At 38.3% G+C, this 16,659-nt stretch overlaps 1 protein-coding gene across 1 annotated transcript in view; it reads right to left on the bottom strand.

Annotated features, from left to right (window-relative positions):
* The window catches only part of LOC125776636 (uncharacterized), a 502,262-nt gene extending 491,935 nt beyond the window's left edge, over positions 1-10,327 (bottom strand). Inside the window, exon 1 of the mRNA XM_049450076.1 lies at positions 7,016-10,327. Within this exon, the coding sequence (XP_049306033.1) occupies positions 7,600-8,943 (1,344 nt within the window). The 5' untranslated portion in view covers positions 8,944-10,327 and the 3' untranslated portion in view covers positions 7,016-7,599. The remainder of the gene's footprint in view (positions 1-7,015) is intronic.
* Positions 10,328-16,659: the final 6,332 nt, after the last annotated feature.

Raw genomic sequence — 16,659 nt, 5'->3', positions numbered from 1 at the left:
ATGCATATGTGGCGCGTTTGGTGTCCACATCACGAATTCCATTTATGAAGCTTTGAATTTTTACCCTCTCAATGTAATCCATAGGTGCATCTGCATTTGCCAAATGAGCCAGTCGTTCTATTTCAGTTGCGAACTCTTGCAATGACTCGTTCATTTTCTGACCCCTATTTTGCAGTTCGATCTGGTATATTTGTTTCCGGTGCTCACTACCATATTGTCTTTCTATCGCACTCATCAATGCCTCATAGTTGTCCCGTTCACAGTCTGGAATAGTCTGAAGGATTTCTGCCGCAGGTCCTTTCAATGATACAAACAAGGACGCTACTTTGTCCGCTGCATTCCAGTTATTGGCCATTGCTGTCGGAGGGAACGTTCCATTGCCCGACCATGAAAAAGTTCGAATAGCAATTACCCGTCTGAAGAACAACAAAGATGGATTGCCGGCCGAGCTATTTAAATACGGCGGCGAAGAACTGATAAGGAACAAGCATCAGCTTCTTTGTAAAATATGATCGGACGAAAGCATGCCCAATGATTGGAATTTAAGTGCGCTCTGCCCAATCCACAAAAAGGGAGACCCACACCACGACGCAAATCCACCTTTCGTCGATTTCAAAGCTGATTTTGACAGCACGTAATGGAGCTGCCTTTATGCTGCGATGTCTGAATTTGGTAACCCCGCAAAATACGGCTGTGTAAACTGACGTTGAGTAATACTAAAAGCATGATCAAATATTCTTCCATATTAGAGACACAGATGCACTGTTATGAGAAAAATACCTTTTCTTACTTTTACTAAGATAACAGTGGTCCGATTACGATCATCTATGAACTCGTAATTACTTTCTTTCTAGTGAACATACATATATACCAAGTCTCATTATGACAGGCACGTAGCCAGGGGGGGGCTAGAGGGCTGAACTTTCCAGGACGTTATACAGAAGCACGCACCAGAAAGCAAAAAAAGACGACTTGTTCGCCTTTGTGAAACAAGGTTTATAGAAAGGCATGAAAGCATTATAAGCTTTGTGGAGCTTTTCAAATTCATTGTACTAAGTTTGGAAATAATTTCGAGTAAGACATGGTCCATTTCGTCTAAAGCATCAGCCTTCTTAGCAGCGGTAGAGAAAAGCGATTTTTTGCTTAGTCTATTCGTCTGTGAGCAATTGTTCAGCTTAACGCTGCCACTGTCTGTGTAACTCCAAGAAAAATCTATGGATTTTGTATCAGCAATGAACCTAGCCAAAGAATTAATAAGAACTCTGCACCAGATAAGAGAAACAGCGGATGGTTTTTTCAACGATATTTTCCAAACAGCATCACAAATGTCTAAAGATCTTTATGACATAGATCTTGTAGTGCCTAGAGTGACTTCGCGTCAAACTACTAGTGCTAATCCACCTTGCACAACCCCTGAAAGCCACTTCAGAGTTACAATATTTATTCCATGCGTTGATGCTCTGATTCAAAACATGACAGAACGTTTATTAGTGAATGAGGATATACTCTCGTCATTTCAAATTCTACTCCCAGGTTTTGCTGCAATTGATAATGCCGAAGAATTAAAAAATTTAACTATTTACTTCGAGGAGCAAATATCAATGACAGCATTAAAATCAGAGTATCGATTGTGGTGTGCCAGCTTATCAACAATAGATCCAACCATAGAAGTGTTGAAATTACTGCAACATTGCGATGCAACGTATTTTAAAAATATTCACTACCTGCTTACAATTTTACCAACTCTTCCAGTGAGGACCGCTTCCTTCGAAAGAACTTCTTCAACCTTAAAAAGAATAAAAACTTTACCACGCAGTGTGATGGGCAATGAGCGGCTGAGTGCACTTGCTGTTATTGCAGTGCACTGGGATATTAAAATAGATCCAGATGAAGTAATTAATGATATGGCAAACAAGAAGAAAAGAAAAATATTACTTATTTAAGTTACAACTACCAAATAATTTAAGTAATACGTATATGAATTTATATTGTTTTTTTTTAATAAACAGAAAATTCAAAGTTTATATATGTTTTTACTTCAGCCCCCTCCGAAATGAAAAGCTGGCTACGGGCCTGCATTATGATGTCTCAATTTTTAGTCAAATTACACCTTGCATGAACGGACGGAGGGACAGTCAGACAATCGCACGGATGTGAACTCGCCTCTTTATCCTCATCATTAATATATTTAACCCTATTCCTATCTCCATTAGTTTTAGGTGACACCTACAACTGTTAAGTAAACACTCAAAGAATTTTATACACTTGTACATATTTTACTTAACCATTGCTTATTTATTAAGAAATATAAATCGTGCAATGGGTGAAATTACTCAATCGAACCACATGTCAAACATATTTTTTGGCATATGGGAGGCAAATTGTTTGTTTTCAAGTTAAACAAAGCCAATTCAGTTTTGTTTCTTTTTTATGCCCTTCCAATATATTGGTACAGAGTATAATAGTTTTGTTCACCTAATAGTTGTAGGTGTCACCTAAAACACCACTTCGCAAGCCAAATTTCAATTTTGTTAAGAAAACTATTCTAAACACAAGGAGTATAACGTACAGATATTGACCATATATAACTACGGAAGAGTACCTGTTCAGAGACCGTTAAACTCCATAGAAAACTTGTGGGCGTATTTGAAGAAACAAGTCGTTAAAAGGCAGCCAAAGAACATGACAACACTTAAACCGCACTTCTGGAGGAGTGGCAGAATATTACGGGAATATACCCAGCAACTACGATATGGAAAATTTAATTCATTCCACAAACAAAAAAGACTGCAATGTGTTATCAATAATAAAGGTTATCGTACGTAATATCAATTGTACATATGTATATTAAAGCCAAATTATTATTTAGTACTTGTATAGCGTCACCTGAAATGCAAAACAACGTAACATCACTTTTCGTAGGTTAATAGGAGAAACAAAAAACCGTATAAAAAGAAACCCACTTGAGATATTAAAAGAAAATTTTCAAATCTAAATTAACACGAAACCATAAGTATATTTTAGATAATAACTAAAGAAAAATAAAGTGTATTACGTTATTTTGAATTTTCATTTCTGAAACAAAATATCGTATGATCAATTTAAATTTGTATAAAAATTAAAAGTTTTTGTTTAAATGAGTTAAGCATCCACCCCCCTCTACTCGGTAAAACTGGCGCATCCTAATGCAACAGTGCAATTTACCACAGGATGCCACTACAAAAGAACACCAATACAATCGCACCAACCCAACTAACAAAAGCAATGGACAACGGGGAAGCTGACTTTATTCGACCATAAACTTGCGCATAGACACTCCGCCGCGTCGATTCCTCACGCTACTATCTTCGCTACCAAGTCTCGCTAAAACACTACGCCGGGTCGACATCTACGCTCCTCTACCGCTATTATACATTTTGACTTCGATGCCCGGAGACTTGATCGCCAACAAAATAAAATCATCTTCGGCATTGAATTCTCGCCGCCCGCATGTTAACATTTTTTTTTTTAATAAAACTTCCAATATTTATAACATTTAATTTTATAATTTTGTTATTATATATTATTAAAATAAACACAAAATTTATAATAAAATATTTGTAAAATTTATAATAAAATAACATCCTCGCTGATACACTTTCGTTTTATACATATTGTTACGAATTTACTCCTTGCTAGTTTTACTTTACTGGGATCGTATCTTAGGATTGACAAATGAAACCAAAAGCCGTTTAATTCACTTCAACTAAATCTCTTTATTTTACAACTCGTCTACACTATAGCAGTTTACTCTTAGCACTGGTTGATTACGTTGGCGCTGCCACGGCTTATATAGCCACGCACTTCTCGCTGATGCCGACGTGTCCTTCTAGAATATCGCGTCTGGAAATTACCAGAACATAATGCTATACGGCGCCAGACGCAAACAGACAGCCGCGGCGCCCGACTCAGCAATTGTTTAAGTAGAAAAGCAGACAGTGCGGCGCCAGATGTCTACAACAAGACAAATGCTATTCCATATACCTACAGCTATTGTTCATAATAAGGGATGTATATAGCAATACAAATACAACTTAATACTACTTTTGTAACACTGCCCTCCACTAAAGCCTAATCGTCCCGATTAGGCACAAATCCTCTTGAACCAAATGGGGCGAGCCTCTCCAAATGTACTACTTTCATTTTACATCGTGCTTTTCCATTTCTTTGTATGCGGTATACCACGTCATTAAGTCGTTTCATCACCATATAAGGTCCTTCCCAGGCTGTCTGCAGTTTCGGGGACAAGCCTTTCTTTCGAAGTGGATTGTATAACAGGACCAGATCACCTTCTTCAAAACCTTTTAAATTTGCCGCTTGATCGAACCGGTCCTTCATCTTATTGCTCATCAGATGCGTATGCTGTCTTACCATTAGATGCAATTCATTCATTTCTTCCTTTAAGGCAGAACAATAATCTCCATCATTTCTTACAGCTGTAGGATTCGTTCCAAACTTAAGATCAGCAGGGAGTCGCAGATCAGATCCGAAAATAATCTTTGCTGGCGTGTAACCAGTTGTCTCGTGCTTCGCTGAACGATACGCCAGCAGGAACATCTGGATGCACTTGTCCCAATTCCGTTGGTCTTTATCAACGATTTTCCGCAGATGTTCTTCGAGCGTTCGGTTGAATCTCTCTACCATCCCATCTGATTGTGGGTGTAACGCTGTTGTCCGTGTCTTGTGGATGCCCAATAATGTACAGACTTCTTGGAAAATGGAAGATTCAAAATTTCTGCCTTGATCTGAGTGTAATTCGACGGGCACTCCGAACCTTGTTATCCAATTTTCTACAAACGCTTCGGCTACTGTCTTCGCTTCTTGGTTTGATAAGGCATATACTTCTGGCCATTTACTGAAATAGTCCATGATAACCAGTAAATATTTGTTTCCGGCCGTACTGGTTGGGAACGGACCTGCAACATCCATTGCGACTCGTTCAAATGGTGATCCCACGTTGTACTGTTGTAGCCTACCGCGACTTTTGGTTTTAGAACCTTTAGCTGCCATGCACTCTACGCAATTACTTATCCATTCTGCTATGGAATCTCGACAACCGATCCAGTAGAACCGTTGTTTAATCTTCTCTATAGTTTTTGTAATTCCAAGGTGCCCTCCACTAGGTCCATTGTGATATTCTTTCAACACTTTCGGGATCATGGACTTCGGCACTATGATCAGCAGACGAGACTGTTTGCCATCTTCGCTTTCCCAGGTACGATGAAGGTATCCATTAACGAGGTTTATGCTGTTCTGTTGGGCCCAATATGCTTTTGCCGTTGGACTCTCGTTACTTATTTGTTCCTTTGGTGGTCGTACCCCATTTTCTTTGGCTATTATCAGCTTTGCAAGATCAGGGTCCTCCAGCTGATTGATTCTGACGCGGTGAGGAGTCCAATCATCTTCAGGTTCTATGTTCAGTAATCGCACGTCGATTATACCTTCTTTTCCTTCTGATTTGGAGCAATGTTTACATTCCAGTGGACAAGGGCGACGTGATAATGCATCCGCATTTTTGTGGTGAGTCCCCTTTCGATGTTCCGTCAATTTGGCCTTCCGGATTCTTAAACTGTAATAACCATTTTAATGCTGCATGATCAGTCCTCAGCAAGAATCGTTGTCCATACAAATACTTGTAGAAATGTTTTACACATTCCACCACAGCTAGTAGTTCTTTTCGCGTCACACAGTAGTTTTTCTCTGGTTTCCCGAGCACTCTGCTGTAATACCCAATTACTCTTTCTTGCCCGTCGATGAGCTGAGACAGGACACCTCCAATTCCATAAGCGCTCGCATCTGTATCCAGGATGAATTACTTTCCAGGTATTGGATAAGCCAACATCGGCGCCGTACAAAGTAGTTCTTTAAGCTGCTCAAACGCTTTTTCTTGTTCCAACTGCCATACAAACGGGCGATTCTTCTTTGTTAAATCATGTAAACTTCTAGCCACGTTCGCAAATCCAAGTACAAAACGGCGGTAATACGTGCATAAGCCAAGGAAGCTGCGGAGTTCATGTATGTTGGTGGGTCGAGGCCAATCTTTGACTGCTTTTATTTTTCCTTCCTCGGTGTGAATCCCCTCAGTTGACACTTTATGTCCGAGATATGTGACCTGCTTCTTCCATAATGAACACTTTTTGGGATTCAAGCGTAATCCGGCTGATGCTATTCGTTGAAAGACTTCCTCTAGATTTTTCAGATGATCGTCAAAACTTTTTCCCATGATGATAATGTCATCAAGATACACCAAACATGTCTTCCTTTTAACACATGTTCCATCAGTCGCTCAAACGTTGCAGGCGCATTACATAACCCAAATGGCATCACAGAGAATTCCCATAGTCCGTCGCCCATACTGAAAGCGGTCTTTTCATGGTCACGTTCATCAATCTCGACTTGCCAATATCCACTTTGTAGATCTAATGTAGAAAACCATTTCGCTCCAGACAAGCTGTCTAATGTATCGTCGATTCTCGGTAGAGGATAACTGTCTTTCTTTGTGACATCATTCAACTTCCTATAATCTACGCAGAAACGGGTGCTACCATCTTTCTTTTTAACTAACACGATAGGTGAGCTCCATGGACTTATTGAAGGTTCGATTACACCGTTTTTGTGCATGTCTTCAATAATTTTGTTAGCATCCTCACGTTTTGCTAATGGAACCCTACGCGGAGCTTGTCGGATTGGTTTAGCGTCTCCAGTATTTATGCGATGTTCGACAATGTCGGTTCTTCCTGTGTTTCCTTCGTTTGCAAATATGGATGCGTATTTTTCTAATAGTTTTTCTGCTTTTAATTTTTCATTTCCATGCAGTAGGCTTCTGTTGTGACCGTTCGCATCGTGCTATTGCACTTATATTCTGGCACTGTCCAATTACTGCTCCTTTCTTCAGACTTATAGGCGTGTTGAATTCATTCACTACTCTGACCGGAATGGTGGCGTCTTCTCTAGTTTTCACAAGCGTTCTTCCTACCAATATGGGTGTATCTATTTTTGTTGGTTCCACAATCCACAACTCTTCAGTCCCACCTCCTCCATTCACTTTAGCCCATACAATCGCTTCAGATTTTGGTGGAATACTCTGATTATCATCAATAATCACCCTCTTACTTTCAACGTTGGTCACATATCCGGTGTTTATAGGCATCTCCATGTTCTGGCAAAACAGCATTTGCTTGTTTAAATCCAAAGTAACCCCGTGATCAATCATGAAATCTACTCCCATTATAATTTCATCCGTGATTTCTGCTACGATGAAGGTGTGATTAACTTCCAGGGTACCAATCATCACTTCGCAAAACACTTTTCCCGCGACAGCTGCTTCCTCTCCGGTGGCCGTTCGAAGCTTGCAACCGACTAATGGTTCAACCGTTCCTCTTTCCACATCCGGTCGGATAATTGAATGTGTGGCACCAGTATCCAAAGTAAGCGTTGACAGTCGTCCATTTACGATGCCGTTGATAGTAAGATTGTTGTCATGGCGACCTATTTGTGATATCGAGATGGCGGGGCAAATAGTTGTGGGAACCAGCTCACGCCCCTTTGAACGGTTCCGTTTTAGTTTAACGACTTGTGAGATGTGGATGCTCTGTCCTCGTTATCTGTTGGTTGTTTCCGTTCTGATGGATTTACTTTTATATTGCAATTTCGGGCAAAGTGACCCGCTTTTCCACAGTTGAAACATCTTCCTGTTGTATTTACTCGCGGTGCAGCAATTGTCTTCAGAGTCTTCAATATTTCTTCCATCAGCGCCGGTTGTTCCATTTCAACCCTTTGTACTTTGTGTGCTGATTTACTTAGTAGAGAAGCTGTTTCCTGTGTGAGGGTGTGCGAAACCGTTTCAGCAAACGTTCTTTTTGGCAATGCATATGTGGCGCGTTTGGTGTCCACATCACGAATTCCATTTATGAAGCTTTGAATTTTTACCCTCTCAATGTAATCCATAGGTGCATCTGCATTTGCCAAATGAGCCAGTCGTTCTATTTCAGTTGCGAACTCTTGCAATGACTCGTTCATTTTCTGACCCCTATTTTGCAGTTCGATCTGGTATATTTGTTTCCGGTGCTCACTACCATATTGTCTTTCTATCGCACTCATCAATGCCTCATAGTTGTCCCGTTCACAGTCTGGAATAGTCTGAAGGATTTCTGCCGCAGGTCCTTTCAATGATACAAACAAGGACGCTACTTTGTCCGCTGCATTCCAGTTATTGGCCATTGCTGTCTTTTCAAACTGAAGTTTGAAAATTTGAAATGGAATACTTCCATCGAATGTGGGTGCCTTCAATCTTGGATTATTTGTTGATAGTGCAGGGCCATGCAGTTGCAGTTCTCGCATCCGATTACTCAAATGAAGAACTTCTGATTTCAAATTTTCTTCGTCATTTTTTAACGTGCTTAATTCGTCTTCCAATTTTGAAACTTTCTGTTGCACTTGTGTATTACTTTCTGTAATCTGTTGTACCAAACGCTTTTCTAACTGCGTATTATTTTCAGTTATTTGTTGTGTAAGGCGAGACTCTAACTGTGATGTATTTTCAGCTATTTGCGTCATTTGCTGTGCCAGACGATTTTCTGTTTGCACTGCCTTTTCTGCATTTTCACCTATTTGCTGTGCCAGACGATTTCCTGTTTGCACTGCATTTTCAGCTATTTTCTGTATAGCCACTAACAGCATGTTCATGTCCACACTCGATGATGTTCGTTGTTCTTCTACTTTTTCTTCTACCTTTGTAGAAGTTTCTGGCCCAACAAATTCGAACTCGTCCACATTAATTCCATCCGCTTCCATTGCTTCACGTAATCGTGCCTGCAGATCCGCCTTTTGCCCGCTTATCGGCAAATTACGCTCCTCCAGTTCCTTTTTTAATTGCTGAATTCTCAATTCTCCGAATTTAACCATCTTGAATTTGGATTATTTGACAATCCCACTTCTGACACCAATTGTTACGAATTTACTGCTTGCTAGTTTACTTTGTTAGGTTCGTATCTCTGGATTGACAAATAAAATCAACACTGTTTAATTTAATTCAACAACTCTTTATTTCACAACTCGTCTACACTATAGCAGTTTACTCTTAGCACTGATTGATTACGTTGGCGCTGCCACGGCTTATATAGCCACGCACTTCTCGCTGATGCCGACGTGTCCTTCTAGAATATTGCGTCTGGAAATTACCAGAACATAATGCTATACGGCGCCAGACGCAAGCAGACAGCCGCGGCGCCAGACTCAGCAATTGTTCAAGTAGACAAGCAGACAGTGCGGCGCCAGATGTCTACAACAAGACAAATGCTATTCCATATACCTACAGCTATTGTTCATAATAAGGGATTCATATAGCAATACGAATACAACTTAATACTACTTTTTGTAACAATACGTTATGTTGCATTTTAGGTGACGATATTTAATATAACAGCCCGTTTCATCATTTGTGAAACGAGTTTCTTGACACTAACAAAAATTAATGAATTGAATTTGTTTTGTTTTATACTCTATGTAATATAAATGAAAAAAGTAAATTAAATTGAAGTAAAAATCAATATATTTTGCTACTGTAATTGAAAAACTATGTTTTGTTTTACACGTAATATAAACTCACTCTTGGCATACTGTATATAAAATCAGTTGTTCTGTTCTAAGAATTCCCTGAGTTTGATTATTGCAAGTTGTAAGAGTATAAAATGTTCGGTTGCACCCGAACTTAGAGCTTCCTTTTTTTGTTCACATGTCCCCTTTACTACTGCAATCCCCTGTGCCAAGTTAATGCCCTAGCAAGAGAACAGTAGCAGCAAATGTATTTCTTTAATTGTTTCTTAGTATTAGTTATTCTTCTTCAAAGCCACGATTTCTGGCCAGCGCTTCGCTTTTTGAACCAGGCGTATGAGCAACTGAGTTTTACGTTGGAATATCTGCAGTTGTGAACTGTGACTTTGTTAATTTTACAAATTTTAATATGCATACAAAAATTCGCTTCGAACGCGTTTATATCTTTTTAGGCGAAAACAATATGTTCGGTATGAACCAAGCTCAAAAGATATGCAAGACCTTTTGATGAGTTCCTGGCAGAAAGATATGATACGCGCGTGGTTGCGGCTGGGAAGATTCAATGTTGTCCAAAAATTGATGACAATGGATCCAAGGACTTGACCATATGGATTCCTTTTGTTTAGCGCCCTTTTATAGGAGGTCATCTGGATTCATGGCCCTGGAAACGTAACGCTATTGTATGCTTTGTACTAATTGTTGTATGGTGCAAATCCGATTGGCGAAAATAAAAGGTGACGCACGAATCGTGCTACAAAACCAACCCATAATAACATTACATTAATACTGTACAGCAAATATATTTAATTCATATATATACTTATTATTAAAATTTATGGACTGTACATGACCTCTGTCATGCATAAGAGGCATTTAAAAAATTATTCATTGCGTCCTGAAGGGTTGAAATTAGGACTGAAAGAATTATCAATTTAATGGAATGATTCAATTCAGTCAGATTTCTGAGTTTTGCTTTATACGCCTCTTGCTTGACAAAAATAAAATTTTGAATTATAAAAAGTCTGGTGCAGAAGAGGTCAAGTGAAAAGTGGAGTTTCTTGATATTAATTTGTTTTAACATTTTCGTAGGAGCTCCGCTATAACCAGACCCGTGCAGTGTAGTCGCTCCATCTTGCTGGAACCAAACGCTATTGAAATTATTACGTCTTCGGCACAGTTTTGGGTAAAAAACACACTCAACATCTTTAAATAACGGTGCCCAATAAAAACAATATGGCTCGACAATAAACCTTGATTAAACTGCTCACCATACAGTGGCTCTTGTGGGTGAAGTTCCGTCTCGCGGATTATTTCTAGATTTCATTCACTCCGCATACAAAAATTTTGCCTTTTTGATCAAAATTGGCCTTATCTGACATAAAGCTTAGTATCCAGCTCTCAATTAATGTAAAAACTTCATATAAAAAAGCGCTTAAGAAATGGTCCATGAAGTTTAATATGGTGAATTTTCTTGTGCTAGTATGCAACTCTAAATAAATGTAATACTAATTTTTAATATATTTTTTCAATAAAATGCGTATATGGCAATCCTGTTTTCATGAGGGAAAATGAAAGTAATCATTATTCAATTATTATTGTGAAATAAAGTTCATTTTGAAATTTTGTATAGAACTTCCCAATCTTCATTCATATTCCTTAAATTTCAATGAAAATATTTATATATATACACACCTAAGTTTATTTTCTTTGTTTATTTTCTCTTGCTCTTCTAATAAGGATCATTCACCATGCGCAACCAGCTGTCAAAATTGACAACAGCTCAAGAAATAAGGAATTTTCTTGAGCAATTACTGAAGAGCTGGATACGGACCTTAAACAATCAATTTATCAAGTAACTGTCTTCTACGTTGAGCTTTGAGGGTTGTTCTTGTCATGAGATAATCTCTGTTTTTTGTTACTGATAATAAGTGCGCAAGTAAGGCTACAGAAGAAAATTTTAATTTGGGCACTGTGAGCATTTTCAAAATGGCGACGCGAGTCTTAAAGTACAAGTGATGACGTCATCCTTAATTAAATAAACAAAATCATTTCAAAATGCTAACCTTGCCATGCATATAAAATGTGGTAAACTTGCATCCCAATCGAACATGTCCTTTCATATCCTTTATGATAGAATTTTAGCTCTAGTAAGTGTTGGACCAGTCCAGGGGCGGATCCTTGGGTGGGCTGCGGAGAGTTTCCCCCAAAAAGATAAAAGTTATACGTTATTAACATCGTAAGTGATACTCCGCGAAGAAAAAGACTTGGAGCTGCAAGTAAATACGACTGTAGGTCGTCGAAACATGCTATGCCGATTAATACGGAAGGCTTGGAACATTTTTCCGATGTTCGCTGAGGACTCCAGGGGGTCGTTGAAACGCGCTACGGTGGATAATAGGGAATGCTTGGAACATTTTTCCGATGTTTGCGGAGTTTTGAAGTTAAACAAATACACATCCTTCGATGGCTTTCAAACTTGTCCCATAGTTTTCACAATGAAGGCTGGAGTCATTGAATCTACGAAGTCTTTCTTTATCAACAACAGGAATTCCGCTAAGAACGTCTATGTCGTTTACATTTTACAAATAGCCCCAGTGAGTGCTTTGTAAGGCTACGAAAGCGAACAAGAGTCTTGAAAAATTTAATATAGGTTGAATAGTAAGACCTGTCATGAGGAAGTGATAACCCTGAAGTTATGATCACAGAACAGTTAAAAACAAGTCGCAGTATCTTTGATGTGCTATTATCCTGAGGTAGAAAGTACCTGCACTTAGAAATCATTGTTAGGGTTGTTAGTTGAGAGCTTTGTTGTCAATGACCAGATAACATCCGTCCATAACGGCATTTTAAAGATTGAGCAACCCAGGTGCCAACTTAATCTGCTCCTCACATAAGCTAATTGATGCAATGTGGAATATAGGAAGCAGGATCTGCTGGTGGTGGTAGTTGAAGTTCAGGTTGATTGTCAGTATTTGTTTACTAGAGGAGTAATGTTTGTTGAGTTATCTGAAATTCGCGATTTCACTACAAGATCGACTGAGTATCCATTAGATGAAAAACTCGCATCTCCAATTCATAGAACCGAAGCGAATGATTTAGATTTAAAAAATTTAAGTTGGTTTGGAAGTGACTTGTGACGATATTAATCTTTGAGCCAAAGCCCAACAGTGAGCGACTAGACACGAAAGTTCCGGCAAAATTATTTACTAAAATGATTGCAGTAGATAAAAGGATAACATGGAATGGAGATCGGGTATCAGAAATATCTGGTTGCTCTGGCAATGTTGCGGTCATGGCATAAACTTGGACAAAATTTGGTATAAATAATAACTCGTGGCTATGTATGTATTACGATATACTGTGTATTACCTAAAGTGTGTTTGTTGACAGTCCAGTGGAATCAGGGTAAAAGTAGCCATAATTTAGAAATTAAAGATTTTTCAAAATTTTGCGTTTTTGGTAGTAATGTCGCTAAAGCGAAAAAAAATTAAGAAAGTTGAATGGAAAAATAATATTAAATAAATATCTAAAATAACAAAATAGTTCGAACAATTATTCAAATACTGGTAAAAAGCGATAACACTTCTTACTAGAAATATAATACATCCTTGATATCCTGCTTTCTTCAAAATTCTTCCGGCGATGAAGCGCTTATCGTCTTTTATAACCCTTGCTGAGCATCACAGGTCGCAGTTATCTCGGCATCGACGATAGGTGTGAGCTTGCAGAATTGTGCTATGAAATGCCGACCATTGGTTTAGATTTATGCTTAATTTAGGCACAACGCAATCTCATAAAATAGGTCGTATCAGCTGATTCGATTCACGGTTTTGCGTCGCGTATGGTCGTACCACTAAGGGAAATGTCTCCTATATAAATTTTTTTATAACACCGTAAAAACGACTTTAAGGAAATCACGGATTTCAATTGAATTGAACAAATAAGAAACTATTGCCACTGAAATAGTTGAGTCCCTCTCTACACTCGTAGTTTATCAAAAAATTAATAAAATTAATTTGTGTTTTACGTGTTTAGGGTCAATATATTTATTTTAATAGTACAGTGTAAAAAATAAATCAGCAAACACGAAAGTACTTGTTTGAACAAACAACATTAAAGGTAACAGAGTTCTACTGGCTCTTTCGTGCTTGACCGACCACTTGTTTACATAGGTCGCGCATGGTCGTGTCCAGAGATAAAGAGATGCCCAACTCCCCTGTCATTGGAAATGAGATAGTCGTTCACCTACCCAACTTGGACAGTTGACTGGATCTGGTAAGTTTTGGCGTTTCGTAATTGAAATGACTGGAACGGCCAGATTTAAATTCTATTAATGTAAATGTGAACGGAGAGATTTGTTGCCGCCGTTTTTTTTTTTGTCACGTGATGCATCATCGTATTCATTTTAAGCTGAAAATGATTTTAATCGATTTATTAATTGAAAGCACTTTATTAAGTATTGAAAAGTCAACTATCCGTTGTTTGAATAATCCATTAGTTCACAAAAAAATAATTAAATAGTATTTTCATGATAAAATGGCCAACCTATAATAACTTTTAATCGTTATAAACGTTGGGTGTTTTAATTTATATACCCAAAAAATACTGTTTCGTTTCATCTGGCTGCAATGCAAAAAAACGCTAATTTTGAGGCGTACTCACACTGTACTCGTATTAAGAATATACCGGCCTGGATTGACAGACAACACAGGGAGACAGATTTTTACTTAACGCAGTTCTTATCGGGCCATGGCTGTTTCAGGGAATACCTACACAGATTTGGCCAGGAAGACAAAATACACTGTTCTTTCTGTGGAAATGCTGCAGAAAACGCAGAGCACATATTTTTCTCCTGCACGAGGTATGTAGTGGAGAGAGAGGCCATAGAAAAATTAACAAATGAAAGAATGACGCCCGACAACATAGTTAGGCACATGCTGCGATCACAACTGGTGTGGGTGAAAATGAAAGAGTGGACTGCAATAGCGCTCCGAGAACGCAGAGCGAAAGAAAGGCAGCGCAGAAGCATAAGACCGCATGAATAACCCTGGAGGTATGTCGTGAAGAGGCAGTTATCACCCACCTTGGTCCTGCGAAGTAGCGCTTAACGGCGGTCCCGCAGGTCCGAATACAAGCTACAGCAGCCGGAGTTAAGGGTTTAGTACGTAGGAATACTGTTTCGCAAGTCCAGCATAGTGATTTAACACTGTCTGGGCGTGGTCCCGAAAGAGGTATGCTACCAGCCCCTCCCTGAAAACCGAGAATATGAAGAGACAGAAATATATGTATTTATAAAATGATTTCTTTGATATTCCATAGGATAGAAATATGTATGTATGTAGAACTTTTTTTATTTTTGATTTATTATTTTTCAAATTATTTAATGTTAATTTGATATTATTTTATAATAACTCATCTATATATATAAAAAAAAGTGACGTTAGTTACTACGCTTATAACTGGAGAACGCCTGGACCGATTTCGGTGATTACCACCAATTCGGACAGGTCTCCGCCCAAAAGAGGAGAATACTTAAGAAAATTCTGGAAAATTTTCCGAAAAAAATATGAAGAAAATAAATCTATAAGTATGTATATAAATAAAAATGAATCGCCAAAATGTATGTACGCTCATAACTTTCATACGACTAAACCAAATTTGATGATTCTTTTTTTATAATGTTCGTTGGGGTTCAGGTATGGTTTCTGCGGAGAAAAAAAAATCAATAATTGCCAAAAAACCCCTTAAAACAGCCCTTTTCTTTTTCTCATACAAACGAATTAATGTTTGTTCGTTAGTAACGCTAAGACAACAGCTGAACCGATATTGATGAAATTTTAAGAGGTTGTTTGTTGTGGATCGGGAAAGGTTTAGAAATAAAAAACCTGTATGTCTTTCATAAGGAAAAGTCGGAAAATTGAACAATTCCAAAAAGTTAATTTTTTCCATATAAATGTATTTATTCAATTTTTTTGTTTTGTTTTTCAATTATTTAAATCTTTCAAATTTAGCGTTTGCTTCAAAAATTTTTGAAAATTATTCCGTGAAAATGTTATGTGTTTTTCACACAAAATGATCAATTACAGCTTGAAATTTGTCACGATGCCATGAAGAGGTCGGGCTTATATCGGTCGGCGTTCTTTTTGGCATCAATATACATTAGCAGCCCAAGCCACATGAACGAGTACTCCCAGGATGCGATGATATACGTGCGGTATTATGGGTCGCGATCAATCAGAAAGCGATCGTCACGATGTCATAGCAAGACTTTTCAAGCAACAGCTTCGATGGAGTTTATCTTGAGGTAACGTACTTATAGATGGTGCTCTTAGGTGCTAGATGTACTCTGTTGAGTAGCAAAAGAAAGGTTTGCCGCACGCTTATGGGGATGGCGGAAAGTGGTTACACCAGATCAAATTGATGAAATCATTCAATAATATGGCAATTCCTGATGCAAAGAAAGATCCAGTATTATACGAAGTGATGAAAACCAATAAGGTTCATGGACCTTGCGGACACCACAACCCCACTTCGGTTTGAATGTCTGTCAATAAATGCACGAAACAGTATCCACGTACTTTTCTTTCGGAAACACAAACTAGAAATGATGGATATCCACTCTATCGGCGTTGCTCACCAGACGACAATGGCAGAACATTTAGCATTCAATTTAGAGGCGTGAGTATCGAAGTTGACAACACATGGATCGTACCATATTCGCCACTATTGTCTAATTCACATTCAAAATTCATGTCAATGTTGAGTATTGCAGTTTGGTGTAATTGATAAAATACGTTTGTAAGTACGTCACCAAAGGAAGCAACATGGCTATTATTGGTCTTGAACGATACGGTCGATACGTGAACTGCAATAAAGCGCTTTGTAGGATATTTAGTTTTGCAATTCATGAACGTTTTCCGACTGTTGTGCGTCTCGCAGTTAATTTGGAGAATGCACAATGGGACAGAACGCCATTTTTTTGGCATAAAGTCAAAATGTTTATATATCTATTCCTGTAAAGTAAGTTATTTTTCTATTAGTAGATTATCGATATATATCTAAAAGTAA

Source organism: Bactrocera dorsalis, chromosome 2 (assembly GCF_023373825.1).
Source record: "Bactrocera dorsalis isolate Fly_Bdor chromosome 2, ASM2337382v1, whole genome shotgun sequence".
Lineage (NCBI taxonomy): Eukaryota > Metazoa > Arthropoda > Insecta > Diptera > Tephritidae > Bactrocera > Bactrocera dorsalis.
The sequence above is the reverse complement of the archived record's forward strand: the minus strand, read 5'-3'. Positions and strand labels throughout refer to the sequence as shown.